The sequence below is a fragment of the Leptonychotes weddellii genome, chromosome 5 (genome assembly GCF_054177405.1).
Source record: "Leptonychotes weddellii isolate Sample4059 chromosome 5, ASM5417740v2, whole genome shotgun sequence".
Taxonomy (NCBI): Eukaryota; Metazoa; Chordata; class Mammalia; order Carnivora; family Phocidae; genus Leptonychotes; species Leptonychotes weddellii.
In genome coordinates this window covers 113328890-113354790 of record NC_138373.1, presented here as the reverse complement: position 1 = coordinate 113354790, position 25901 = coordinate 113328890, and the positions used below count along the sequence as shown (strand labels likewise).

General features: G+C 39.1%; 1 protein-coding gene and 1 long non-coding RNA gene across 2 annotated transcripts in view; both read right to left on the bottom strand.

The window, feature by feature from the left end:
- LEMD3 (LEM domain containing 3) overlaps positions 1–16423 on the bottom strand; it is a 63567-nt gene extending 47144 nt beyond the window's left edge. Inside the window, exon 1 of the mRNA XM_006731923.3 lies at positions 14848–16423. Within this exon, the coding sequence (XP_006731986.1) occupies positions 14848–16378 (1531 nt within the window). The 5' untranslated portion in view covers positions 16379–16423. The remainder of the gene's footprint in view (positions 1–14847) is intronic.
- LOC145721831 (uncharacterized) lies at positions 7774–14840 on the bottom strand. The gene is made up of 2 exons (XR_014145757.1): positions 12804–14840; positions 7774–12770 (listed from the first exon to the last, which is right to left on the bottom strand). It is a non-coding gene; the product is annotated as an uncharacterized LOC145721831 (long non-coding RNA).
- Positions 16424–25901: the final 9478 nt, after the last annotated feature.

Here is a 25901-nt window from a genome sequence, read left to right as displayed (position 1 = left end):
GAAAAAAAAAAAAAATTACATCTTGACTTACAGCTCTGGAAAAAAACCAGACATGAAAAGTCGCTTGGGAAATAAAGGTATTTAAATATGTCATCATTAGGTCAAAAACAAAACCATCGGATAAAACAAAATGTAAGCAGTTATGACATGTGGTAAACTAGGCTAAATATGACATTTTGTTGTTGTTGGTTATAATATACAGAACTTTAAGAATAAACTCATGCTTCCATATGAACACAATGGACAGAAAATACAACATACCCTGGGATCATATCAGATTTTTCACCTAACATCTAACTTCTTAGATGAATAAAAAGTATCTCTTCACACTGAAAGGCAGTGGGGTAAAATAAAAAAAAATCACCAGAGCAAGGAATGTTAGCTCCAACATTTATGACTTGTGATCTTGGGCATTCTAGTAATCTAATGTAAAATGGGATGTTTTGTGACTATGCATAGAGATACTGAGGGAGTGGGAGGGAGATTAATAAATCTGAGTTTTTTCTCCTTTTCTCAATCCTAACATGAAATAAACAGTACTCAGTTTACAAAATATCACAGTATGTCACTACTCCATTCCTCATTTATCTCTGCCCTGGAGCTAGTGGGAAGAAAGGACAGAGTTCTTGGAAAATCTGTGAGTTTGGACGAGACGAAATGGAAGACCCCAAGGCAAAGCTCCGTGCCAAAAATTTTTATAATGCCTGAACTTTTTACTAATTGCCAAAATTTTCATTTATCAGAGATAGAATCTAAGTTAATAAAGATCTTGTATTTAAAAGTACAATCACCTTAAGAAGATTAGACTTTTTACTTAATGTTAGCCAGTCAGTCAGTCATTTGAACATTACAACTGATCCCGACATTTATTATGAATGTCTTAAAAACAAATTCTAAAATAACCAGTATATTTTCCTTACAACATGCTTTAAAAGCAATGGTTCTCCATTTTTTAAGTAAAAGGACCTCTTCGTTTTTATCAAGACCGTCAGATCCCCACAATACTATTCTTAGTATTCACTTACCAAGAAAACATGACAAAATGCTACCATGAATAATTTTTTGTATTCTAACCACAACAATATTAATATACAGTTGCAAAGAATACACAATGGGGGGGGCAAATAATTTGTTAGGTCCTCACTTTGTAATAGGTACAGCACCCAAATGTTCTCAGCCCGTGTAAGTTAAGAACTACTGACTTTATAAAATCTAAATGAGAAATGTAGGCAACCCAACTATACATATAAATATGAAGGATGATTTAGAGAGGCAGAGCCAAGCTCTGATTCCATACTGACTCAATCCTCACTAAAGATAATGATATTATCAAATTTTATCATAAAATCATATGATTTTTATTATCAGAATTCTACAATATTTTGAATTTAATCAGATAGTTTCCCCTAACATTTGGCCAAAAGTAACTGAATTAAGGGAATAAAAGGAGTTGAAATTTGATAAAGGAGAGGATATGTAAAAGAGGAACGCAGTATAGTACAATGGTTAGAGGCTGAGCTTTCAAAACATCTGCTAGGGTTCAAACAACAACCTAACTCAATTAACTCCCCTCTCTGACCTATAACCTTGGACAAAGTGATTAACCTAATCCTCCACTACAGCCCTCGCTTGTAAAATGTTAAAAATGCTTAAGAAGACTAAATGTTTATACTTACTAAGCAACCAATAAATGGACCTACTCTTTTATTATAGGGCATTATGCTTAGTGAAATAAGTCACAAAAAAGACAAACACTGTATGATCTCACGTATATGTGGAATCTAAAAAAACCAAACTCATAGGTATAAAGAACATACTGGTGGTTGCCAGAGACAGGGAAAGGGGTGGCGGGTGCCTGGGTGATTCAGCTGGTTAACCATCCGACTCTTGATTTCAGCTCAAGTCATGATCTCAGCTCAGGGTTTTGAGATGAGTGCTGGGTGTGGAGTCAGCCTGCTTAAGATTCTCTCTCCCATGATGTAATGTATGGTAATGAACAACATAAAAAAAAAATTCTCTCTCCCCCTCTCCATCTAACCCTCCCCCCTCACTCCCTCTCTTAAAAAAAAAAAAAAAAAGGTAAAGGTGGTCAAAAGGTACAAACTTCCAGTTATAAGAAGAGTAAGTCCTGGGGATGTAATGTACAGCATGGTGACTACAGTTAACTTCACTTTCATATTTGAAAGTTGCCAAGACAGTAGATCCAAAAACTTCTCATCACAAGAAAAATAACTACGTGTGGCAATGGGTGTTAACTAAATTTACTACTGTAATCATTTTGTGATATATACATATATCAAATTATTACGTTGTACAATTAAAACTAATATATAATGTTACATGCTGATTATCTCTCAATTTAAAAAAAAGAAAAAGATTTGAAGTATTGAGCACTTGGATGTTTGGTCAAGATTATAGCAAAACAGCAGGAAGCTTAGGCCAGTATAAGAACAAGAATTAAAAGATGAAAAAGTATGACAGATGTTGGAGAGGATGGAGAGAAAGGGGAACCCTCTTACACTGTTGGTGGGAATGCAAGCTGGTGCAGCCACTCTGGAAAACAGTATGGAGGTTCCTCAAGAAGGTAAAAATAGAGCTACTCTATGACCCAGCAATTGCACTACTAGGTATTTACCCCAAAGATACAAATGTAGTGCTCTGAAGGGGCACATGCACCCCACTGTTTATAGCAGCAATGTCCACAATAGCCAAACTATGGAAAGAGCCCAGCCCAGATGTCCATCAACAGATGAATGGATAAAAAAAATACATATATATACACACACACACACACAATGGAATACTACTCAGCCTTCAAAAAAAAATGAAACCTTGCCCTTTGCAACAACATGGAAGGAACTAGAAGGTATTATGCTAAGTGAAGTAAGTCAATCAGAGAAAGACAATTATATGATTTCACTCATATGTGGAATTTAAGAAACAAAACAGGGGCGCCTGGGTGGCTCAGTTGGTTGAGCGACTGCCTTCGGCTCAGGTCATGATCCTGGAGTCCCGGGATCGAGTCCCGCATCGGGCTCCCTGCTCAGCAGGGGGTCTGCTTCTCCCTCTGCCCTCTTCCTTCTCGTGCTCTCTGTCTCTCATTCTCTCTCTCTCAAATAAATAAATAAAAATCTTTAATAAAAAAAAAAAAAACAGAGGATCATAGGGGAAGAGAGGGAAAAATAAAACAAGACAAAATCAGAGAGGGAGACAAACCATAGGAGACTCTTAATCATAGGAAACAAACTAAAGGTTGCCAGAGAGGAAGGGAGGTGGGAGGGAAGGGGGGGTTACTGCGTCATAGACATTAAGGAGGGTACGTGATGTCATGAGCAATGGGTATAAGACTGATTAATCACTGAACTCTACCTCTGAAACTAATAATACACTACATGTTAACTGAATTTAAATTTTTCTTAAAAAATGAAAAAGTATAAGAAAACATAAAAAGTCAAAGATAAATTTGCTTCCTCATCCAACTCCCACAGAAGACGAGCCAGTGCACTGAGGACCCAAAAGTTAAACCAATGCTTTATCAGTGCTAAAATAGGATACAATTTTAAATAGGCTTCTATGGGCTAGCCTGGGAGCTTAAGCTTAAAAAACAGTGTAAACATTTCCAAATTCAAACAACCATCTTACACATGATCTGGAAGACAACCCATTCAAAAATTAAGGACTGCCCATTTTTCCCTTTGGAAGCAAACAGCCTGACTTTGTGAGTAAATATTCTCTAGTAATCTGAATGTAATTCAAATAATTTATTCAAATTCATTAAGGACATATTAAGTATAAATCTACCCTGAAATAGCACCTTGTAAAAGAACTGAGATAATTTTTACAATTCAAAGAGCATGATGAATAAGAGCATCCCAAAATATTTCTCAAAAGGCAGAATACTGAAACCCTTAAAATTTTTCTTATGCCAACAAAAGCTTTATTAGTCATTCTGTTTTCTTTTTCTAAACAGGAGCTAACTTTCCCCTTATCGCCTGGGATGGTCATGTGACAGAATCAAAAGGCCATCCCTCTCTCCTACATGTCTAGTTTGAAGAGCTGTACAAAGCAGTTTACAATAGGAAACGGTGAGAAGAAATTAAAGGAATATTCCCAATAAGAAATGAGTGAGAATTTAGGGGACATCACTTCTACTTTAAGCTAAGAAGTCCTTTATACCACTTTATATCTTTATACCATCAAGCATGGCCATTTATCCAGGGCAGGTAGGTAAGAGATTTAGTTCTGCCACTGCTCAGCTATTTCTAATTCACTGTAGTGACTTACGATTTAATTACTCCATTATTTGTATTATATTTCTATTAGACAGCTCTGGTCTAAACAAATCACATCTTTGATACAGTTTCAAATGGGAAATGGGATGAAAATTTCATTATGTGCTTCATATCAATTATCTAGGAGACTGAGATCCTAATGCACTTTAAATTCCTTATAATTTAAGTAGCATGATTTTAATATCCTGCTTATAAAATTCATTTTATTATTTTATGCTCCCCAATCTCTCGATTACCCCAGTCTAAGCCTATTCACAGGGACGCACCTTATCTTCCCACTTCTGTAATAACAGTGCTCGTGATAGCTTACAAACTTGCTGAAGAACAACATGTGAAAAGCCATCCTTCTCTACCAGCTGCACACGTTGTCTGTTCTTCAGATAATGTTAACAGAAGCTTACTCTGAAGACCCACTGACATTCCCAAGAAATGTTTTTCTGTCTCAAATTCACTACTATATTTTGCATTAAGGCAACATATCCCATCTCTGACTCTCCTATCAGCGAATCAACCTTCTAGTGGTCAACAAGAGTAAAATCTAATTTCAAATTGGGCTTCATTACCTATTAAATTAACATAACTGCAAAAATAAGAACATTCCTTTTCAGCACCCAGAAATAAAGCACTAATGAGGTAATATAAAAAGATGACTCCTTTTATCGGCTCGGACAGCTTGAGAGTAAGGCTGAAAGATACTGATGAGGATTATAAATTTAACGGACTCTTCTATTACTTACTAACATCACTGACAAGATGTCATACACAGTGCTGACCATGTGTTTTTTAAGTAGACTACTGTAGCTGGGAAATTCTAACTTAATGTATTAAAAAATATAGTTATGGGGCGCCTGGGTGGCTCAGTCGGTTGAGCGGCTGCCTTCGGCTTGGGTCATGATCCCGGAGTCCCGGGATCGAGTCCCGCATCGGGCTCCCTGCTCGGCGGGGAGTCTGCTTCTCCCTCTGACCCTCCCCCCTCTCATGTGCTCTCTCTCTCATTCTCTCTGTCAAATAATAAATAAAATCTTTAGGAAAAAAAAATAAAAATAAAAAAAAATAAAAAATATAGTCATGTATCACTTCAAATTTCTCCAAAGCATTTCCATAGACATTATCACATTAGTTTCCTACAAAAGTCACTGGCTAGAAGTTGATTTTATTATTCCCTCATTTGACAGATGCAAAAGCCAAGGACCAGAGGTTATAAGTGACTTAACTACCCAAATAAAGTTAGTAGGTGAGAAAAGATGCATAAAAAAAAAAAATCTGCTGCCTAGTGGTTAGATTGTGGACCCTGAAATCAGATCATGGGTTCAAATGGCTAGTTCCAAAACTTAGTAGCTATGGGATACTGGACAAGTCACTTGTAACCATATTCCATCTACATTTCAGTTTTCTCAGATAATATTAGTAGTTCCCCTCATAAAAACTAAGATAATTGCCCATACATAGAAAATTCTCAATAAATCCTTTTATCATTTAAGGCTTTAGAATTTGAAAGAAGGAACATTTGGAGATGACATGTTTTAAAAACAGGACTTTTTTGTCATAAGCATAAGAATACTTCTAGAACATCTTGAATTATAATCATAAACACTTCATATTGATAACATTTTCATTTTTGGCAAATTCATTCTTCATGTCTCCTTTTTTACTTTTTAAAATATTTCTAAAAATCTGCAAGAAATGAAACTTTTTTTGTATAGAGTATACACTGTGGTAAACTTTATCATAGGGCATATTCAAATTTGCAGAAATTAATTTTTCAAGTTATGTTTCCTAAGTCACAATAAACAAATCTTAAACAGTATTGCATGGTAACCAAATCTCAATTCTGGGGGATAGCTAGTGCATAAATATTTAGGAGAAAGAAGAGAATGCCACCACAATGTAGGAGAAAGGGAGGCAGGGTATGTATCTGGGGGAAGAGCTTCACTCCTATAGTTCCAGAAAGTATATACTCATCTTCTGATATTATGTGGCACATAGTAGGTGCTCAATAAGTAATTTGTAAGTGGGTGAACTGGATGAATGAATAGGAGAAACTTAATTTTGCTTCAAGTGAACTAAATCAAACAAGAAAGCATCTGTGACACCATGGGAGGTACCCTTATAAACCTACAAAGTCATTAATCAGGCTGACCAAGAGTCTAAGCCAGAGCCCAGGGACTAGAAGAAACAGTTATTCTAAGATTTTCCCCCCTCTCCTAATTAATTTCAATGACCCTCTGTGTATGGAGATTTAAAAAAGTATATCTAGGTGAATTCCTGTAGAACTTCCTTTATTAAGTATAAAGTACTTTCAGGAATTTGCCACAATCAGCAAATTCCTTTTGTACACATATACATATAAAAGGTTATTTCTAATTGCAAAACAATATTAATGTTCTGCTATGTGTTAAAATGTTCAATGCTCCTAAACCACTTTTTCCTATTCATGTCACATTCAAGGCGGGAAGCAATTGTTGGTGCGTATTTATCACTCAATTAGTTCAGGACAGCTGAACTAAACTCTTGCATAGCTTTGCACCCAAGCCTTGTTTCTAAATGTTAGCTTGCAGTCTGATATCATTGAAAGCAAAAAGCTGTGGCCATTGAGCAATAAATCTGCTACCCAGACAAAAATGTAGTATAATTTTAAATCTATACCTCTAGAACTAAAGAAAAAATTAAGACACCATAAAAGTAAATATATTATGGCTTCCACATGATCTGTTATCCTATTTTCAGACATTATTACCTCCATTAGTATAAATTTTTATAATCCTTTTAAAAAGTTAGTTTCCTTAGAAATAAATTTTCAAAGGAATGATGTCAAACAGGTAAAATTTAACTATATAAAACAAATATTAAAACCTAAACACTTTCTTCCTGGTCAACTCGTTTAAAAATTATTTTGACAGTGTTAATAAAGATTATTAAGTAAATCAAGATTTTCTTTTAAAACTATCACTTGTGAGATTCAGGTTAAAGCACACATTATTAAAACAGCAAAGCAAGGTTACTGCTCAAATATACTGCTACTGGTTCACTTTAAAATCTTTTAAAAATAAATTCTGAGTATGGAAGTCAAAATCTAAAGTTATCAAACAATAACTGTCATTAACAATTTCCACAATTAGTATGAGGTTATGTTCCCAAATTAAATGGTAGCTATTTTTAGTGTAAAATAAATGTAAGATTAAAATAAAGATGTATCATTATAATATAATTTTCATAAAGAAGTTACTACTACTACTTGTTTTCCATATATTTAGGAGATTTCCAATACTTAAAGGTATACTTCATTTTTAAACTACTTATAAACTAGATTAAATCTCTTTGTGCTGATGTTATAAATTTCTTTGCAGTAAGGTTCCTTTTATTTATATAAAATATTTTTCAGACAGGTAAAGTTAATATAAAATAATTAATGAGCAAGAAGTTAGTTTTAAAACTTTACAACTCTACTGAGAATCATGAAAACATTTGATTTTTTTTAACCTTTCTTTTTTAAAGATTTATTTATTTATTTGAGAGACAGAGAGAGTACAAGCAGGGGGAAAGGCAGAGGCAGAGGGAGAAAGAGACTCCCCGCTGAGCTGGGAGCACGACATGGGGCTGGATCCCAGGACCTGGAGATCATGACCTGAGCCGAAGGCAGATCCTTAACCATCTGAGCCACTCAGGCACCCGAAAATATCTGATTTTTAAAAAGTATCCCTGAAATTACAGAATGGATCATTTCCACTGAAAGAAATAAAAAGCATAGAAAAAACACATATGAAGTGTTTTTTTAAAGGAGCAAAAAACTGGAGCACAATTATACTATACTTAAAGGTCTTTACATCTTGAAAATTGAACAATGGAAAAACATAAGTTTTATAATAATGTAAAATCAGAGGACCACTTTACCCACCAGTTTTGAGACTGCAAATCTTTTAAAAATTAGAAATAGTATCATGCTTTACAGTTTTACATATTTATAGTTTGCATTATATTCCAGCAGACTGATCCACTCATATATATCAATGAATTAATGAGTTAATCTAAAATCTTAAGTAAGGGGCGCCTGGGTGGCTCAGTCGTTAAGCGTCTGCCTTCAGCTCAGGTCATGATCCCAGGGTCCTCGGATCGAGCCCCGCCATCGGGCTCCCTGCTCAGTGGGAAGCCTGCTTCTCCCTCTCCCACTCCTCCCGCTTGTGTTCCCTCTCTTGCTTTCTCTGTCAAATAAATAAAATCTTTAAAAAAATAAAATAAAACTTTAAGTAAGGATAAACAGTCCCACATGATTCCTAATTGTTGCCTGAGTACAAATTTATACCTCCTTGTCCTAAAGTTGTTAGATTTCATAGATTATTCCGGCATTTCTAGGATTTCATGCATTAATCTGCTTCGCCCATCCATATCTTTCATAATTTTCTGGGTAACAATAATGGTAGAGAACATATACACAGTCCTTACATACTTACACATGTTAAAAGGCAACCAAGCAGAGTGCTTAAGACACACTATCTGAATCCAAACACTGCCTCTGTGCTTACTAGCCACATGACCCTGGGCAAGTTCAACTTTCTTCATCTACAAAATGGAACAAATACCTACCTCCTGAAGGTTAAATAACAAAACTGTCCAGCTCAATGCCTGGCACATAATGCTACACAGGGTTAACTGCTGTTACTAGTATTATCATGTGTCATGTACTGAGCCAAGTACTTTACATGCATCATTCCATTTAATTCTCACTTAATTCTATTTTACAGATGAGGATACTGAGGTTCGCAGTGGTTCAGCAACTTGACTTTAATAGAAAAGCAAGGGCCAATATTCAAACCCAGATCTGTCTCCTTAATCCAAGCCCTGGTATCTATGCCAATTTTCTCAAACTAGGCTCCCTGGATATACTCATGGGGAATTCACATGTTTTCACTCTGATGATTTTTATTTTAAATTATTCTAGAGATAATTTTCAAATGAAAGACATTTCCACAGAGTAGATTTTATTTAAATCATCAAACTGGGATATACAAACTTCTGGTGTTCCCAGGAATATTCTTCGAGGCCTAGAATTTTTTTTTTTCCTTACAAAATAGTCAACTTTGAAAAACTTTAAATGTAACATTCAGCCTTCATTCTTCAAGAATGAGGGACACAACTATTTTTCAAAATCCTTATGCCTATTTCATTACACACACCAAGTTTGGGAACAAGTAGCTAGTCTAATTACTTGGAAAAGAATATTTTTTTTAAAAAAGCAACTATAGGGACGCCTGGGTGATTCAGTCGGTTAAGCATCTGCCTTCGGCTCAGGTCAGATCCCAGGGTCCTGGAATCGAGCCCTGCATCAGGCTCCCTGATCAGTGGGAAGTCTGCCTCTCCCCCAGTTCATGCTCTCTCTCTAATAAATAAAATCTTTACCAAAAAAAAAAAAAAAGATCAACTTGATCATGCTAGCCCTCTGCTTAAAAACCTCCATGGATTCCTACTGCTCAACTTACAGAATCAAGTCCAAATTTGGAAACAGAGCTTCTGATCATTTGAGGCTGATCATGCTCACAGTGAATTCTCCCCTTTTACAAAGGGGAGGATTTTATCATCTAATATCTGATACACTTAATCATTTTTGTGACTATTAATAATGGAGTGGAGGCTTCCGCAAGAATGAGATTTCTTTTGCATCCTTCGCAATACTGAGTATTGTTAGATACTGAGTAGGTAACCAACTACTGAGTTGATGATGAGTTGATTCAGTGCACATAAAGTGGGTATATGATATGTGATCATTTTCAATAAATATTTACTAAGGAACGAACTTGTGCCAAGGACACTGATGTGACTTGGGTCTACTGAGCAATTCCCCTATGCCAGGCAACAACACTAAAAACTTTACATACATTACCTCATGTAATGCTTATAGCCACCCTGAGGCAGGTATTACCATCTGCATTTTTAATATGAGTGAACTGAGTTATCTTCTAGTAAAGTCACAGAGCAAGTATGAGAGAAATTAGAGTCAAACTCAGAGATGAGTGTAAAGCCTGTGCCCTTTACCAGCGTATTCACTTCCTCCTACAGAAATATTTCCTCAAGGAACTGTAATCAAACTGGCACAACGGGACGTACACAATTATAATACTCTATAATAAATGCTGTGAAGGATGTATAAGATCTTATTTGAGTATACCCAAATTCCAGGGTAAAGAGGATGGGAGTCAGGGAAAATATCCAGAGGTGACACTTTTAAGAATGAATAGCAGTTCAAAGAGGAAGAAACCACCTTTCCAAAGAAGGGAATAATGTGCACAGGCATAAAGGCACAAAATTTCATGACATATTCAGTGAACACCAAGCAGTATCCAGAAAGCTCCAGTTATCCAGAAAGTAAAATGTGGTAAGAGAAACTGGTAGGAAATGAAGCTAGAAAAGCAGGCATAGTCAGATCATGAACAGTTTTGCCAAAGAATTTAGATTTTATCCAATGAGTAAGAGAAAGCCATTGAGTAATTTTAAGCAAGAGAGTGAATTACTGCATTTGTGTTTTAGAAATATTGCTCTGGCACTGAAAATGGATTGAAGAGCTACAGCCTAGAAGCAGGGACACCTGACAGAAGACTAAGCAGATCAGGCAAAAGACTAACTTAGAGCAACAGCGATGGAGAAAAAAAGATTCAAAAGACAACTGGAGGTAGAACTACAAGACTTAGTAACCAACTGGATTGAGGTTTGAGGTTTGAGGTTTGGTAGGAGGAATGAAGGAGAAGAAGGAATCTAGATAAATTCAAAGTTCCTAGCTTGAGTCCTGGGTAGATGGAAGTGCTATTGACTAAAGCAGGGAACAGAGCAGGGGAAACAAGGTGAAAGGAAAGCCAATGAGTACAGAGGATGGGTACTTCTGGAACATCCAAAAGAAACTGTCCAATAAACAAACAGGTAAGTCTAGAATTCAGAAGAGAACATTTAAGGCAAAAAGAGGTATTAGCCAGAAACTATACAAAAGGATAGAACCAAAGACAAGAGTCCCAGAGACCACCAATATTTAAAACACAGACAGGAATAAATGAAAACTGGGAGAGAGTAGTGATACAGAAGTCTGGAAAGGAGAGAGTTGCACAAAGAAGGGAGTTATCACTGTATTGAATGGATCAAAGAGGCAAAGATAAGAACTTTAATGCCTCTCTTGGATTTGGCAATTGAGTAACTTGTGACTTGAAGCAGAAGTTACAGAGGGATGGATGGTAAAGAAAGCTAAACTAGACAGGGGTTGAGTGAATGGCAGCTGCAGCAAGAGATAACAATCTTGGCTGAGAGGACAGGAACAGCTGGAGGAGAACAGAGGGTTGAAGAACATTTTCAGGGTGGCAGAGATTTTAACATTTTTATAGGATGTTCTCATCCTTTCTAGGGACCAGTGGAGAGTGAGATTTTTAAATTATGCCTTGTACTTAAACTTAGTATATAGAAAATAACTCGTCATACAAGGTTAAGTGAAAAAACAAGTTGCAGGATATGTATATGTATGACATCATTTTAAAATAAAATTCTGACTCCTTTCTGTGACCCTCAAGGCCTATAGGTCCTTTATGACCTGGCCCCTGCCTACTTCTGACTCCTTCATATGCCATTCTGCCTCATTCACTATACCCCAGCCACAATGGCCACTCTATTCTGATGCTTCAACTTGCCAAGCCGGTTCTTGCCCCAAGAGTTTTGCACTCGCTGTTATTTCTGCCTGGAATGCTTTTCTCCCTGTCAATGGCTAGTTCCTTCAAGACGTTCAGGTTTCAGTTCAAACATCACCTCCTTAGAGAGGCCTGCTCACCTGTAATATTCCGTATCCCTCTACCCCCGGCAAAGTTACTATCATTAACTTGTATCAGCAACTACCATTCTCTCAAATTCTTATTTGTTTACTTGTACATCTCCCCTCCCCCCACCCCCAGAAAGCTTAAAATGATGCTTGGCACAGAGTAGTCACTCTATTGTTGAATGAAAATGTACACAAAAACACACATATAGGTGGCGCCTGGGTGGCTCAGTCGTTAAGCGTCTGCCTTCAGCTCAGGTCATGATCCCAGGGTCCTGGGATCGAGCCCCGCATCGGGCTCCCTGCTCCTCGGGAGGCCTGCATCTCCCTCTGCCTGCTGCTCCCCCTGCTTGTGCTCTCTCTCTCTCTGTGTCAAATAAATAAATAAAATCTTTAAAAATAAATAAATAAAAAATAAATTAAAAAAAACACACATATATATGAACGTATGTATTTAGATGAAAAGCATTAAGAAAGTTTTGGGAGGTATTATCTGAACTTATTTATACCAAGGGTGAGTGGGAGATGAGGAGAGGTATACAATACCTATTCATTTTTTGCTTCATAGATCTCTACCCACATTTCTACAAAAATCATGTCTTTTATAATTGGAAAACAATTTTTATATAATGACTACATGAGCCTAATATAGTCAATCTATTCTGCATCTCCATTTTCTTTTGTTGGGTTGTCATGACCTAATCTCACTGCAGGCTGTGGGTTGTCATGACCTAATCTCACTGCAGGCTGATCCTTAAGTTGTTTTGGTAGGACAGTTCAAAGTTAGAATCTTGGGATCATCTACTCCGACCCCCTAGTTTTACAGATGAGGAAGCAGAGACTTATAGTAATATAATAAAAGTAATTTAATTAATAAAACTAGGGTATTGATAAAAAATTTTCAAAGACCAAATGATTAAGAACTATTTAAAAGGCTAATCTACATAATTTAAATGACAACTAATAAAAGCTTACTAAAGCTTACTCTCATATATAACCTACAATCTTCTGGTGAAATTATTACTCAAAGTAAAACTATTTCCTTAAGCACATTATTTGACCAATGAACCCTATGGTTAAGCTCTGGTTAACCATTATACTATGACAAAGGATTCAGAATACATAAATATAGGGAGGAAAATTATTCACCGTTAGGTGTGCAGACTAACTGAATTAGCAGGCACTTCTTTCCACCAGGGTATACAGTAAATCAAATGTATAATATAGTTAAGGATTCATTATACTTTGATTCAAATTTCTGTATCAATGTCTACAGTGTATTTTTAATGGAATAAAAATTAAACACTGAATAAGAAATGCACTACTAAATATTTACAGAAATGACTTAACTATTTCTCTTTACATACATACCATAGTTTACCAGGAATACAACAAATTTTATCTAAACTTCTGAATAATGCCACTTTGTGTAAAGTTATTTAATAAACTACCTCATTTGATCCTTACAACATCCCCCTAGAGAGCAGAAATTATTACTCCTATTTAATACAGAAGAATGAGGCTCAGAGGTTAAGGAAAGGGAAGCTCAAACTCTTGCTTACTCCCCCTTGCTCAAGGTATCCTAACCACTCTAACCTACAGGAACGCTCTTGCTCAACTCAAGGCCTTTCTTCTTATCATCTCTGCCCAGAATGCTCTCCTGTCTCCCTACAATGCTGTCTCCTCCTGCTTCAGGTCTCCCCTCAAATAGTAGCTACTCTCACCATCTCTCAAGTAGCCTATACCAACTATTCCATCCTTATTTCCTTCACAGAACACAAAATTATCTGTACTTATCCTCTTGTGTTGAAGGACAGAAATACTCTGATTTATCCTACAGCATAGAAGATGATGCTGGGCTTACTGAATGAACGAACACACCACACCTGCCCACAGCTATTTAGAGCAAGTAAATGGCAGGGCCTAAAAACCAATACCAGATAAATGGTAAACTCCTGCCCTGCCCTACCACTACTTTTTCACTGGTGTGAGGGAAGACGCTTTGGCCTGGGCAATCAGTTCTTTTTTAAAGATTTTATTTATTCATTTGAGAAAGAGAGAGAGAGAGCACACGCAGGGGGAGAGGGAGAGGGAGAAGCAGACTCCCTGCTAAGCTAGGAGCTGGACGCCGGGCTCCATCCCAGGATCCCGAGATCAGGACCCTGAGGCGAAGGCAGATGCCTAACCATCTGAGCCACCCAGGCGCCCCCTCGGCAATTAATTTTGAGCTGTGTCTTCCTACCTTCTATATTCGCTCACGTTAAAGGAAATATAGAAACTATAGAAAATATAGAACTACAGAACTTAATATTCCAAAATATTTAACTGGAATTTCAAGAGCTCTTACATTGCCTTTTAGAATCACAACTGAATTTGAAAAAACATCTATGATGTTCCATAACAACCAAAATACTTCAAAATTGTTAATTAACTGGCATCTGCACACATAGTTAATTTAAGGCTAAAAAGTAAATTTAAGTCACACACATAAATGCATTTTACTAACAGGCTTGTAACATTTTGTTCTTTTAGAAGATGCTCTGAATTCCCCAATAGATCACACACAGAAATTTTAAAACCAGGCATGGGGCTATCGTTCTGATAATGGCAATAATGTTCTTTCTTAAAGAAAGATGACACAAATGCACCCGATCTGCTGCCGTGTCACTACGTTCTTGCAAACAGAGGTCACCTCGTGTAAAATGCCCAGTGTGGTTACAAGAGACCCCTAGCAACATCCCCTTTGTTACCTTACCCAGAGGGTTTAATACTTACTGCTGAGCCCTCCATCCTCGGATACTCCTGTCCCTCTCATTCCTAGGTAAGTCAGTCCCAATATTAGGAAAAACAAGCAGGCAGCAGTTAAGAGAAACATCGACAAGTAGTGGGCACTGAAACCCCCTGTAGGGGACACCTCCTCCCGTTTAAATTGCTGGAGAAGTTCCTCCTCGGGTTCGGCAAGCTTCGGTTTGTTGTATGTGTTTTTCAGGTAGGTATGATTGGAGCCCGTATGATTGGAGTGATTGATCCTGAGTGAACTAGAGGCAGCCACCGACGCACCGGGAGGGAGGCTGTTGGAAAAAACCCTGGGGGAGTCCACACCGAAGGCCCCACCGCCGATATGATTATTGGTTTTAAGAAGGGAGCCTGTGGACGAATCCAAGGTTGAGTCCATGTCAGTCAGTGGCGGGGGCAGGAGAGGGGCCAGTTTCTTAGCGTTGACACGGTACCTAGGAATGGGGCTGGAGTCAAGGGGATCACACCCTCCTCCCTGCTCCGCCGCCGCCGACTCTTCGAGGTTTCGGCTCCTGTCTAGACTCCCCGCAGCCGCCGCCCTGTCATTCATCGGGATTCCTCCCCCTCCCTGAACTGAGGTCTCCAGCCGGCCGCCGGCAGATTTAGCAGTCAGCGAAGAGAGAGGCTTACTATGGCTCCGTCTGGGCCGATGCCGGGAAAGGGAGTCGTCCTTTAATACCTGTCTGCTGGAGGCCACGTCGTCGTCCTCCTCTTCCTCCGAGTCCGAATAGTTCTCCCGGCAGCTGTAGGAGAGAAGCCGGCTGCCATTCACGGTCCGGCTCGCCCACAGCGGCTCCTCGGCCTCTGGGTCCCTGTCCTCTCCGTCGTCCCCCTCCTCCTCCTCGTCCTCCGCGGCTCCATCTCTCGCCGACGGGGTCTGCAGCTCGGGAGCCGCCGGCCGCCTGGCCCCCCACCACGAGTGGGGCTTCCTTCGCTCGGCCGAGTTGCTGTTAGTCACCTCGCTGGCGGCCAGGGGCGCCGACAGCGGCTTGAGCCCGCGGTACTGGAGCGAAGCCCGGTCTTTCCTGCCGCCGCCGCCGCCGCCGCCGCCGGCCTGGTCCCGGGGACTGGCCTCCACGTCCGACTCGTCCGAGCTGAAGCCCAGCAGCACTTTGCTGCCAGCCGTGGGGGCGGCCGAGGCGCCCCCGGGCCCTCCCAAGGGGCTCTCCGGGCCCGAGGCCGAGATTCGGCCCAGGCCCCCAGGAGTCCGCAAGTAGGAGAGGTCGCCCGAGACCGGCCGGACCCCCAGCCCCGTGGCGGCCGCCGCCGGTCCCGCCGCCGCAACGGCGGCGGCTGCCGTGTTATTGTTATTACTGTTCCGCGTCTTGTTGCCGCGGCCCCCAGACCGGTGCTGCTGCTGCTCTTCCTCTCGAAGCTTCTTCAGCTTCTTGAGGTAGACCGGGCGGGTGCTCTCCGTCACTGGGCCAGGAGACAGGCCGTAACGGCGGAGCTGAGAGAAAAGCTCCTCATCCGAGAGCTGCTGAGGCGCCGAAGCCGCTGCCGCCGCCATTTTCTCTCCAGGGTGTTTTACAAGCTCCGCGCTACCGGAAGTGACGCGCCGCCCTAGACCCTGAACTAGACCGGGCTGCGTCGCCCTCCCAGCGCCACGGGCGCCTTGACCAATGGGAGGCGCGGGAGGAGCTCACCTGAGCGGGAAAAGGCCACCTGAGCGGCGCGCGGCTCACCAGGCGGAGAGTTTTTCCCATCCAAGTAGTAACCAGTAGCACTCTTCTCCCTCCTTTCGGTCGCCTTCTCCCGCTGTTCTCTGTTCTGCCCTTCCAAGTGCCTTTCCCGGGAGCTGCCTCTTCCTAAACCATACCTTGACCTCTTCCCAGGTTCCTGCCACCGCACAGTAATAATTGAAAGGAAATACGCCTTGAAATTCAAGGCATTAGTTTTCCTCCCATCCAGTTCCTGCTGCCGCGGGGAACCTAGAAAGATTAAAAGAAATCCTCACGGCCAGACTAGATTGGCAATTTCCCTGTCTGACTCCTGGTTTCTTTCCACTTTGTCTTCCCGCTTGACTTACAAAAAAAAAGAAAAAAGTGAGTTTCTCTCGCTGCTCTTTTTGAGAAGCCTCTCCTCTATTACAAAGAAAAGATAGAGTAAACCAGTACCAATACAATTTTCTTCCAGAGTAATGGCTATTCATTCTTTAGTGGTTGTAAGGTATCATTTTTTCCCTTTTAAAATCTGGTAACCTCCTTAGATGGTCATTTTTGTAATTGAAAGCACTTATCATTTACTTCATTCTGTGACTAAAAAAAAGACAATACTCCATCTCATTTCCTTCTTGGTACTTTTCCAACCTGTAGTTATTGTTAATGAATATTTTTATGTATTTGTTTTTTATATTATTTATTTAATTATTTCTTGTCTTATTCCTTTGAACTGTAAGCTCCGCGAGCAGAGGAACCTTGCTTCTATTATTAGCAACTTTATTCCTATGGTGCTTCGTAGTAGAAGTTCGAAAAATATTTGTTGAACTAATTAATGCATTGCAAAGCTAGGATAGTATGAGATGGATATTTTGACATGGGAATAGTGGCAAATGAGGAGAAGAAACCTGAACACAAAATCAAAAACCAGAAACATTAAGATCTGGGTACACCACCTAATTTACCGAGTAGGTAATGAATCCCAGAGAGGTGAAGTTTGTCCAATTTGACAATGATCACTTCCCTTTTCCTCAAAAGCTGGCAGAGCTTGAGTACGTAAACCCTAGTAGCTAACCGGTAGCACCTAGCACAATATCTAGCACTCTATAGTAATTTTTCATTGAATAAGTTACTTTACCTTATTGCATTATACACATCTGAACAGAAAGATATGTTAGTCAAAAGCACAGATACTAGCTTTTCAGCATTTCGAATCCAACAGCAGAATAACACTCAGTGACCTGAATTTTTGACCTCTCTTAGCAAAAGCTTGCTATCTCCTCAAAAAAAAACTTTTATATGGAGGGGCACTTCCTTGTCCTTCGTAAGGAGACTTTAAAATTTGCAAATGTAAATAATCGTTAAGCACTTATAAGAGTGTTAGCCACAATAAATTTTATCCACTATGATGATAATGACCCAGAATTTATTACCATCATTGTCTGGGTGAGAAGTCAAATGATTACAAATGTACCGGACCTGTGTCTCAGTATAGCAGAGCAGTTAAGCTGTGAGCTTTGGAGGTAAACAAAACTGGATATGGACCCAGCCCTGTCTCTTACTTTTATACTTAGTTCAACATTTGTTCTACCCTCTACTGCCTCTTCAGGTAGCAACCATAGGAGCCTGTTGGTTTGGCCTCTGATTTTCATAAACCTTTAAATATCTTCCTATAAGGATTGTCAGAGTATTTGTATCTCTGACTGTGACTTTGGGCAAGTTGTTTAATTTTTCTGAGCCTTAGTATCTGTATAAACAAAAGAGGGATGATAGACATTCCTCAGAAGGCTGTTTTAAGGATTCAGTGAGCATATGTCTGCATAATGCTTATTAGCACCACACCTAAGCATACAATGTGCACTCAATAAATGTTAGCCAATAATATAAAGCCAAGCATTGTCTGTGTTTGGCAGTGTGGCTCCTGAGAACACCATGTAACTAATTAAAGAAAATGCCACTGCACAGACAAACAGAAATGGTGAAACTTTGCCCAAGGCATTTAATAATCACATTTAATAGTTAGTGAAGATGAAGGGCTTTGGCAACCATAGTCTGGTCATTTCAGCCCCTGGAGGCAGCAAGGCTTGGAATGAACCAGCAACCAAACATCTCAAGTCTAAGTTTGGTGACTTAGGGCAAATCTTAGGCTCTCAGAACCTCAATTTATTCTTTTCTAAAATGCTGATAGTATTGTCTGCCCTCCTTGGCACACAATTAACATTCAGTAAGTATTGGTTGAGAATGATGAATGAATACTGTATGTGAAGTATGTTGTTTACACATTAGCTATTACGGCCAGATAATCATAGCAGTGAAAACTACATCTCCTATCAACGTCACATATACATGGCTTCATGTAGTCTACAAGAAATCTTTCCTCCCTGGAGATACTGAGGACATGATTTTTTGCATGAAACTATTTGGGGCAATGATTACCCTCTGTTTCGGTGTTTGAGCAGATGCATACTTTGTCAGGGCAACCTTTACTACCTCAGCACTGTCGCTACTCACTTCCAACATTCTCCTCATCTACCAGGGTATCCTACTTCTCCTTCCAGGCTGGCTAACCCTGAAAGCACAAAATTCTAAATTGGCAAACTGCACCCACATACTTTACAGGGAATGCAATGTCAAACTAACTCTTGCTCTATAACTTCCAAAAATTTGACTAAGGGAAATATTTATGATGGACTGCAGAATGATAGGCAGGTCCCTTTTTTCTTCTTCTAGATGCTTTTAATTTTATCTCTGCCATTCATCAGAGACCAGTGTAGCGAGAGCTGGATTACTAACACTTACACTCCCCCTGGTTTCCAGTAAAATACCTTTTACCATGTTGCCTTTCATAGTGGTGACATCAGCTTACCTTAAAGACCCTCTGAAGAATATGAAACCTGACACTATATTCAAATAAAGATATTGCTGAGGGTTTGTTTCCTTAAAGAATGTCCTTTGCGGTCTTAGTATTAGAAAGAGTTACACTGGGCGCCTGGGTGGCTCAGTCGTTAAGCGTCTGCCTTTGGCTCAGGTCATGATCCCAGGGTCCTGGGATCGAGCCCCACATCGGGCTCCCTGCTCGGCAGGAAGCCTGCTTCTCCCTCTCCCACTCCCCCTGCTTGTGTTCCTGCTCTCGCTATCTCTCTCTCTCTCTGTCAAATAAATAAATAAAATCTTAAAAAAAAATAAGAGTTACACTTTTTCTCATCTATTTTTACTCTGGCAACTCATTTATTTTTGCTTTGGCTTTGTTTTGTTTTTTTATTGAGGTAAAATTCACATAAAATTAACCATTTAAAAGTATATAATTAGGGGTACCTGACTGGCTCAGTCTGTAGAGCATACAACTCTTAATCTTAGAGTTGTAAATTCTAGCCCCATGTTGGGTGTAGAGATTACTTAAAAATAAAATCTTTAAAAAAATAAATAGGGGCACCTAGGTGGCTCAGTTGGTTACGAATCTGCCTTTGGCTCAGGTCTGAAATCAAGCCCCTCATCAGGCTCCCTGCTCAGTGGGGAGTCTGCTTCTCCCTCTCCCTCTGCACCTCCTCCCTGCTCATGCTCTCTCTCTCTCTCAAATAAATAATCTAAAAAAACTTTTAAAAAAATAACTAAAAAATAAAAGTACATAATTAGTGGCACTTAGTACATTTACAATGTTGTGCAAATGTCTAAAACTTTTTCATCAATCCCAAAGAAAACCTTATACCCATCAAGCAGGCATTTCCTATTTCTCCCTCTCTCCAGGCCTGCCAACCACTAACCTACTTTCTGTCTCTATGGGTTTAACTACTCTGGACATTTCATATAAATGGAATCATACAACATACGACCTTTTGTGTCTGATCTCTTGCACTTAGCATAATGTTTTCAAGGTTCATCCAGGATGTACCATGGATCGATACCTCATTTCTTTTTATGGCTGAATAATGTTTCATTGCATGGATATACCACATGTTGTTTATCTATTCATCCATTGATAGACATTTTGGTTGTTTCCACCTTGTGATTACTGTGAACAATTCTGCTATGAACATTGGTATACAAGTATCTGTTTGAATACTGGTTTTCAATTATTTTGGGTACATACCTAGGAATTTCAGGTCAGATGGTAATTCAATGTTTAATTTTTTGAGGAGCCACAAAACTACTAATTTGTGTTTCACCTCATGAATAAACACTGTTGTTTTGGTGACTAGCCATGTTTTTCTCCTTGGGACAACAGCAAGGAAGTGCAGATTCAAGTCTGTGGCCCACTCATAGCAATTGTTTAGGGCTCCCTTGCCTCTATTTTATAAATTAATTCCATTGCTGACTGCATCTACATTTCCTAACTTTATATTTATGTGCCTCATTTTTTAAATGATTTTATTTTATCTTCCTAATATGATATGCATTGTTAGCTGCCTTTTAATTATTTGGGGAATACCATACAATTCCTCTGACAATCCAAGGAGTAGGTTTTACTGGTTTTCATCTTTGACAGATAAAGAAACTAAGGTTAGAAAAGTTACTTGATTCCAGTCTCAAAAGAGTCAGATGGAAAATTGAAACCCATAACTTTGGAATCCAAATTTCATGTTCTTTCCGCTACAGCAAACCACCTCTTGAAGACCTTTCTTAAATTATACAGTAATATATGTCAAAATAAACTTTGTTGCCTCTTTTCTTACCCACTCTAAAGAGGAAGGAGTCTGTAATGGGGTGAGGAAAAGGACAAAAGCTTTTATAATTAACCTATTTCTTAGCTTTGTTGCCACATGCAGAAATTGGAAAGAAAACTCAGAAAGAAAAAACTGATTATATCACTTAGCTTTTTAGCAGATCAAAGAAGTAACACAATATTATAGTGATGTTATCACTTAACTTCTCTTAAAGTGCCCCAAGGATGTGTTCACAAGTTTTGATCTACAAAGTTCCTGATGTTTATTTTTCTTTTTAATTGCTCAACTTTTATTCAACACTAACACTGCTTCTAAGGAAGACGCCAGAATAAACAGGCTGAAAATACAACATGGTATTGAGAAATGTTGGACAAAGTCCTTATCCTATGTTACTGTGAGAATTAGCCAAGAAAATTTTGTAGCAAGAGCATCTATTTTATTTTTCTGTATGTAACTCAAACAGGTGGGGAATGGGCATATGATTTGAGTCAACAACATATGCGTGATTGATAATTATATTCCACCCTATGCAAGAAGATGAATTTCTGATCTTATCCTAGAAGTCATGGAGAGCATTTCACATTAACACATGATGGAGAAGTGTCTCACAGTTAGGAGATTTGAGTTTTATTCCCAGTTCTGCAATTCATCAATTGTAGTAATATTTTACATTTTTATATTGCCTCATAGTCCACAAAAATTTTTCATTATCCCACTTGACCTTTACACCAATCCTAATAGGCAAGCATTATTATCTTTGTTCTGTGGATGAAAAAACTAAGGCTCAAGAAAGTCTGGTCATTTGTCCTTTCTGAAAGCTAATAAGAACTGGAATCCAAAATCACTCCTAAGTTGTCTGGCCCTAAGTTCACTGTTCCTTCTAGCCCACCATAGTGCCTCACAATAGTGGATTCTACTGCCAAGAATGAGTCATTTAACCTTTTTTCTTCTAGTGTCTTCATCTCTAAAATGAGGAAATAAGAATCCTTGATCATTAAGATCTCTTCCAAACCCAAAATTTTCTAAAAGCATTTTCCTATAGTATATATTATTATACTTTTTATTATATATACTTGTCTTATTTCTCTCTCTATGTTCTTGGAGATAAGGGTCTGTGTCTGATTGAAATGTACACCCCTCCCAACTCCTAGCTTATTGTTGAATGTGTTGAATGAATAGTCAAGTAATGCCACATGTGACAAGATAGCATTAGGAAGATTTCAAGGTGACACACAAAGAAGTCCATTAGAGATAGGAATATTTGGAAACAGGAGAGAAATAGGATTATTTGGAAAAAAAAAATAGGAGAAAAACAGCATGAAGTTTAAAGAATACACCTACAAAGAGGCTCATGGCAAAGGCTGTTCTAGAGATTTGGTTTCCTTAAGCAGCAAAAGACGTTTTAATACCAATTTTTTTCCTGTCCCACATCATAGGAGCAATGGATCTGAACCCAGAGAAACAAGAGATCTGAACACATCCAGTTTAAGATTACCCATTCTTTTCAAAACAACTCTTTCCTTCAGTGTTGTTTTATTTGTTATAAGATAACTTTGTATGAAACAGGAATAGAGAATCATCAGGTTTAGCTCACTTATCCTTTGGTGTTTCTTATCTATTCTTTCCAGAAGCTTAAGCATGGCCAGTGGGGAGAGCAGAGGGAGAGTGCTACTGTGGTGTTTGTTGATGGGATAGAAAGCTTCCTCTTCCATCACTCATGGCTTAAGACTCGCTTTTGACCTCTGCTGCTTGCCTCCAAATGAGAACGTTTTCTGTCCATCCACATTAAGAGGAACATTTCTGAGTGGCGTGTGTTCTTTCTTTGTTCTTCTGGCCTCTGAAGCATAGGTCCCCAACGATCAGCAATGTCATTGGGTTCCCTCCCTGCTACAAAGCCTGAAATTTCTCTCCAGACGAAGCTGGGGCCATCTTAGGCTCACCTCATTAGTTCCCCTTTTCTCAGTGATCACTGTCTTTCATTGCCTGAAGTCCAATGGCTTGGGACTGTTTCTATTTTCAGTTGTTTCATGCTAGAGGATAATTCTAATCCCTGTTGTTCCATTTTGACGAAATCCCATCATGGGGGTGTAATATACTAATCTGTCTACATTTTTTCCTGTTTGAAACATTCCAAAATAAAAAGTTCTTTTCTTTTTTAAAAAGGTGAAGACCTGATGTTTGGTAGCACAGAAGGTTTTTGAAGGATAACGGTATTGTGTAATGGGAGTTTTATTCAGTTGAATTATCCATAAGATATAAAGAGTCTCTCTTTTGGGACCCTAAGCATTTTTCTCTAAAATCTACATAACTAATTTTTTACTTCAGAATACAAAAAGTTAGAGTAATATCATGAACATCTGTGCCCATACTACCCCTTTGGGTATCTGCCATTTTACCCTCTAAATTTGGTATTTCTCATTCTTGGGCATCATCTCTTTCCTTTCTCTCTGTCTCTCTCTGTCTCTCTCTGTCTCTCCCTTCCTCTCTCTCTCTCTCTCTCCATATATATGTGTGTGTGTGTATGTGTGTGTATCTCATACAATTTATATAAAACATGTGTATGTATTTTATATATGATGTCATTTATATATGCATGTATGTCTATGTATATATATATTCTTCTGCAACTTAAATTTTTGCCCAACATTTTATTTGTGAGATTAAGACACATGTAACTAGTTCAATCATTTTCACTGTATCAAATCAATTAATGGCACGTTTACTTTCTACCTGCTCATGTATATTTTGTCAGTCTCTGATTAAAACTACAGGGCTTGTTTATTCATTTGTTCAACAGATAATTTATTGAGTGCTTATTGTGGGCCAAACATTGTTCTAGGTGATGGGGATATTACAATTAATGAAAGTAACGTCATAGACCTTACATTTCAGCTTAAGAAGATTGACGTTAAACAAATAACATGTGGGGGCGCCTGGGTGGCTCAGTCGTTGAGCGTCTGCCTTCAGCTCAGGTCATGATCTCCCCGCATCAGGCTCCCTGCTCAGCTGGGAGTCTGCTTCTCCCTCTGCCCCTCCCCCTGCTTGTGTTCCCTGTTGCACTGTCTCTCTCTCTCTGTCAAATAAGTAAATAAAATTAAAAAAAAATAACAAATAACATGTGATATGTCAGTTAGTGATAGATGCTAAGGAGAAAAACAAAGCAAGGTAAAATGGACTAAAGAGTAAAGATGACAGGTTGGCGGTGCTATTTTATATGGGTAGTTAGGAAGACCTTTCTGATAAAGTGACGTTCAAGGAGGCATCTGAAAGGAATGGCAAGGGCAAAAACCTGGAGTGGGCATGTGCAAGGTGGGATCATGCTTGGAAAAGAAAGGAGGCCAGAACGGCTGAGGTGTGAGCCATGGGACATGAAATCAGATCAGTGGTGGAGGTAGAGTACAGATCTTGTAGGGCCTTTTAGGCCATGGTAAGGATTTTGGATTTCACTCTGAGAGGGATAGAAGCCATTGTAGGGTTTTGAGGAAAGGAACAAAATGATCTACTTTACTTTTTTTTTTTTGAGATTTTATTTATTTGACAGAGAGAGACACAGTGAGAGAGGGAACACAAGCAGGGGGAGTGGGAGAGGGAGAAGCAGGCTTCCCGCGGAGCAGGGAGCCCGATGCGGGGCTCGATCCCAGGACCCTGGGATCATGACCCAAGCCGAAGGCAGGCGCTTAACCACTGAGCCACCCAGACGCCCCTCTACTTTACTTTTTTAAAAAATTTTTTATTTAAATTCAATTTAGTTAACATATACCGTATTATTAGTTTCAGGGGTAGAATTTAGTGATTCATCAGTTTCATACAACACCCAGTGCTCATTACATGAAGTGCCCTCTGATCTAATTTACTTTTAAGACCACTTATACTGAAAAGCGGTCTTTTCAAAGACTTTGAAAAAGACTTTCCAAAGTCTTAGGAAGGGAGGGGGGAAGGGAAGAGACAAATTAGGAGGCTATTGCAAAATCCAGGTGAAAAAGATTATGGTTTGGAATTGAGTGGTAATGGAAAGAACTGAGAAGCATTTGGATTCTCAATATATTTAAAAGATAGAGCTAATGGGGCGCCTGGGTGGCTCAGCTGGTTGAGCGTCCGACTCTTCATTTCAACTCTGGTCATGATCTCAGTGTCATGGGATCGAGCCCTGTGTTGGGTTCCTCGCTGAGTGTGGAGCTTGCTTGGGATTCTCTCTCTCACTCTCTCTCTCTTTCCCTCTCCCTTTGCCCCCCTCCCTGCTCACACATGCTCTCTCTCTCTCTCTAAAATAAATAAATAAATCTTTAAAAGATAGAGCTAAACAGAATTTTCTTATAAATTGGATGTTGGGCATGAGAGAAAAAAGTCAAGAATGACTCCAAGTTTGGGGGTTGAGTATCCAGAAGAAAGAAGTTGGTATTTACTGAGTGGTAGCAATCTGGGAATACAGTAAGTTTTGGGAAGCAGCCAAGAGATTCATTTGGTTTTGTTATGTTTGGGACTTCCAAGTAAAGGAGTCTTGTAAGCAGATGTACACACAGTTCTGGAGTTCAAGGGGAAAGTTCTGAGCTAAAGTTATATATGTGAATGTCAGCAGCCAATAGATGAAATTTAAAGCCATGGAAATTAGCAGGATAGAAAAGAGAAAAATTATAAGAACTGAGCCTTGAAGTACTCAAACATTTAGGGAAAGAGAAGATAACAAGGAACCTGCAAAGATGACTGAAAACAAGCC